Genomic DNA, 4,735 nt, shown 5'->3' with positions numbered 1-4,735 from the left:
CAAAGTACTCTAGCTCCTTGTACTTAGCAAATCTTTCTTTTGTCTTCTTATTACGTTCTCCAGCGTATACGATAAGTTCTTAGCTGATCCTGTAGAGCTATTATTGGACATAGGAAACATTTGTGGATGGTTAATAGTATTTTGCAAGAAAGATTTACTTATGAAGTGATGTGTCGCTGCAGATGTAAGATGTTTGAGATTGATGGCATTTTTTGTTTTGTTTTACGACGAATTCCAGATCTTTCGACGGTGTAATTCCGTTTTAGATTTATGGCTGGAATAATTTTATGTCACTGGATTTTCAAAGGAAGAATATTTGCCTAAGAAAACAGTGAAAAAAGTGCAAAGACCAAGTCACGAGAATTTCAAAGACGTCTATCCATAACGTAGTGAATAACATAGTAAAAACGCTTAAACAGCATCCCCCCCATATGCAGAACAGCCAATACAAATGGAAAAGTTCAAGACTAGTTGTTCAAAAAATCACTACCTCTCCCTCCCAAACTAAGAAGACAGTTTCTAGTAGTTTGAACTTATCTCAAATAAGTATCCTGTAAGGAAACACAAACTATGCGTGCACAAGATACTTACCAGATCCACAGATGGGAGGGGGCAACAAATTGTAAGAATAAAACTTTGCACGTGAGAGATGAAAGTTTGTTGCAACATTGAATGCATGAATGATTGTGACAAGAAACGAGACCTGTGGTTTAGCTTTGCTACAGATTATGAAACGATAAGGGATTTTTATATGTAAGTATATCTTTAATGGACTTTAAAATTTGCGCAGATTTCTCATACGTTATGAAATTTATATTCTACGAAGTACACAGTAAGGTAAAGGTGAATTATAGTGACCACTAGAAAAACGTATGAACATCAATTATAAATCAAACCCAGAAGAAGATATAGACACTAATTATACGATAAGAATTGCTCACTGTATGACCAGGACGGCAAATAGATAAGGCTTACATCTTGATAAATCCCTAACATAACATAAGTCCATAACAGCGTTTTTACGAACCATGTATAATGAAATGGTGTTCATGCTGTACCATCTGAATACTTTTGAAATTGCCTGACCGCATAGTCACGAACCTCTGTGCATTTGATTTGCACAAAATTGGTCGCGGAATCAATCTAACTCCACCAACACCGGAAAATTTGTTAAGATTTATGGTGAAACACTGACAGCGGTCTCTCACAAAAGCTTGTTACAATGGAAATTATGGCATTAATCAATGTGCATAACCATGGCCATCGAATTAAACACGATCAGGGCTGGCACAAGACCTGGGGTATTTTTCTCATATAGTTCGACTAATTCTTCGTGTTAGTTATAGTGGGACTGTTTTTTGAAAGTTTCCCTTGAAAACATAGCTCAAAAACAAAACATTAAAACTCGGGACAACTCCTTTTCATACGGGAAATCGTTACAAAAAAACATGTATGTCAAAACTTATAACATATAAATAATACGTGGGATCATACCACTGGCTGATACAGGGTCGTGTGACGTCACGAATTTCATCACTTCATCCAATTCGGATTTACTATTGATTTCAAAAATACTCAATAAGTCTGGGAATTCTGGGTAAGGGGACAAGCAGAGCTGCCAGGCATCATTCCACAAGTGATCTTCCGTGTAGAAAATGTAGCATGTATCTTCATTACAATAAGAATTTGATTTGTTACAACAGGCATGAATTTCCTCTCTAGGTAACTTTCTGTCAGCCTCTGAAAAAAATACACCAATATATTATATACATTTTAACAGTGCTAACATACTGTCTTATGAATGTTGTATATAACAGTACTTTCCGATAAATTATTATGAAGGTGGGTATTTATATATATATGCTCCTTATGCCTTTGTATATACATATTGTGACTTATCATACAATTGAAATTTTTCATAGTATATATAACATCTAAAACGGAAAACTCATACTAATCTATATGAATTGTTGAAAGAAATTATATGAGTATATGTATTTATCTCTAGAGAAGTCCCCGGTGGGACAGCGGTAAGTCTTCGGATTTACAATACTAAAATCAGGGGTTTAATTCCCATTGGTGGACGCAGCAGATAGCCCGATGTGGATTTGCTATAAGAAGACACACACAATCTCTAGAGGAACATAATGACCTCAACCATTGCCATGGCTCTTATAATCAGGACAGAGATTTTGGCCATATCTTGTGTATTGCCACCGCTGTTCTAAAGGCTATCAGTGACACTATTCTGACGTTTCTGAACATACTTCAACACTCTTATATGAAACTGCTGCTAAATATCTGTTTTAGATTAAGTAAAACGAGCATTTAAAAAGTAGTCAAATTCTTGTTTTTCTTAGTCTACTTGTCGAAGAGGAAAACATATAATAAACAAAGAAGGGTGAGCAAGAAACAAATTTCCACTTTTAAACGTTAATCTGACCTAGGAAATGTTACTGGTTTGATAACTATATTACAAGTCTTAATATTTTTATGTATATTTTTGATAATCTTAATGTTGGCATAATATGATCTGGTGGTTAGGGTGTTTGACTCGCAATCTGCGGGTCGCGGCGTCAAAATCTTTCACTGAACACTCTCGACCTTTCAGATAAGGGGTGTTATGATGTGATGATAAATTCCACTATTCGTTGGTAAGCCTAAAAGTTGGCAGAGGGTGCTGCCGGTCTGTATTCTTCCCTCTAGTTGGTAATTCACAATTAGGCAGAGCGGCAGATAGCCTTAGTAGTTTTGTTATAAACAAAACGAACAAACTCTGCATAACTAGTAGGTTAAAACTGATGCCAAGGGGTAGGTAGAAAAACAAACGAGACAACGACGTAGTGGTTAAAGACGCTGCGACTGTGTTGGTATCTTCCCCTGATATCTGGGTTTCAAATCCTACTTCGGGCTGATAAGTTTTAAAGTAATAATCTAAAAAAAAAGTAGCGATATCTGAAACAACAACAACAACATCTTACACGTTAAAAACATCCAAGTTAGAATAAATGGGCCAGCCTTATAAAGACGTGATATTAAAAAGCCAACTCATATAAAAGAGACAAAACCTGTAAATATATAATGTAAAAAAATGGATAATAAAAAGAATTTGAGGAATGTTTTGTCCCCTTTTTAATTGCAACCGGAACAATAATATAAAAAAAGAGGGCCAAGTTTCCCAATTTTTTTGTAACTTACTCAGTTTTAAATTATATTTCTAAAGAGTTTACCCTTTTATATAAGTTGACTTTTGGATATCACACTTTTATATAGTTGACCCCTTTATTGTAACAACATAATGGGCTATCTGTGCTCTACCCACTGCACAGGTATTGAAACCCGATTTTTAGCGTTACAGGCTCTCAGAATTGCCGCTGAGCCACCAGAGAGAACAACCTAGTTAAATTTCGACTCACACTATTGCAAATTTTAGGGCCTGTCCTGAAGTCATAGCTTATTTAAAGGAGAGGTTTGGATATACCTTATTTCAGGTACTTTCTCTGTGAACTCGAGCTACACTAGTAAGACACTTTGAAGACGTTAAAATTAGAACTCATATTAAGTGCAAACTTTAGACTCTCCCCTGAAGTTTCAACGCATATAAAGGGGTGTTTAGATACAACTTATTTCAGGTACTTACTTTGTGCGGTCGAGCTGGACTGACAAGTAACTATGAATACGGTAATATGTATAGTTGCCAGAGTTAATAGAACAGTCACAGAAACGTTTCTCATCCCGAACTAGCGTAATGTTTGTATACTTAGAGAACATGAATGTGTATATACACGTACATACTCATAAGCAGAACACTGTATTCGAAGACACTGTAAGAGCGATCACATTTAGCTTCCACTAATAACGATCGCCAGAGAAACATAACAGTTCTGTAAATCAATCCAGTAGTAATCTAATCAAAGTACAGTGATTGCAAAAGCGCAACAGATTTTAGAGCTGCTTATCACTTATAGCCTGTAGTCGTATATCATATTTTTCCTGTTAACTCTTCAGCTTAAGATAAAATTCAGACTTGCACCGCTGTGATTTTTTTTTCTATCAGCAACTACACAGATTGAATGTTTTCTTGTAAAACAATACAACTATTTTGCTTGTTTTTAATACACCTATATGCATGGTCTAACTCTCAAACTAACACAGCGAATTGAACATGTGAATTCAATATTTTGTCTGGAATGCTCGCAAATAAAAAATTTGGTGATCTTGAAAATAATCATAATGTTATCTAGTATAATAGAATGAGTTGTTACAAAAGCGCCTTATTAGCAGTTTTTCAGTTGATAGAACATTCATTTGTTGTACAATGAGTCCCAGGTTCAAATCCTGCTCGAGAGAGACAAAAATGGATTCCTACCAAAAAAACTATACTTTTCATGGCACCAGCCCGACTAGCTCAATGATAAAGCGTGAAATCCATGTTTCTAGGGTCTTGGATTCGTGTGCAGCTTTTGGCGCAAGGATATGTTTTTGTGTGTGGTGACCAGTTTTTATATTTCCATGAGTTGTAGTCAAGTTAGAGAACCCTCCTCTCGCCAGACTAAAGGTTTAACTCACTAAAGAAACTTTAAAGCTTGAAACTGCCACACTAGGAAAAATACCAAACTAAATCATATAAACATTAACAACGTTTAATCAAAAATAGGCTAACAGTAGGGATCTGAACTAAAGAGTAACTTATAAATTAATAAAACAAATTATGTATATATATATATATATATAT

The 4,735-nt window shown here is 35.3% G+C and overlaps 1 protein-coding gene across 1 annotated transcript in view; it reads right to left on the bottom strand.

Annotated features, from left to right (window-relative positions):
• Positions 1-3,889, bottom strand: part of LOC111088663 (adhesion G protein-coupled receptor L2-like) — a 44,637-nt gene extending 40,748 nt beyond the window's left edge. The window contains exons 1-2 of the mRNA XM_022399397.1: positions 3,641-3,889; positions 1,495-1,740 (exon numbers count right to left, since the gene is read on the bottom strand). Of these exons, the coding sequence (XP_022255105.1) occupies positions 1,495-1,740; positions 3,641-3,734 (340 nt within the window). The 5' untranslated portion in view covers positions 3,735-3,889. The remainder of the gene's footprint in view (positions 1-1,494; positions 1,741-3,640) is intronic.
• Between the last annotated feature and the right edge of the window lie 846 nt (positions 3,890-4,735).

This window comes from Limulus polyphemus, unplaced genomic scaffold (assembly GCF_000517525.1).
Source record: "Limulus polyphemus unplaced genomic scaffold, Limulus_polyphemus-2.1.2 Scaffold100, whole genome shotgun sequence".
In the NCBI taxonomy this organism is placed as follows: domain Eukaryota; kingdom Metazoa; phylum Arthropoda; class Merostomata; order Xiphosura; family Limulidae; genus Limulus; species Limulus polyphemus.
Note: the sequence above shows the minus strand (reverse complement) of the source record. Positions and strands in the feature narration are given on the sequence as shown.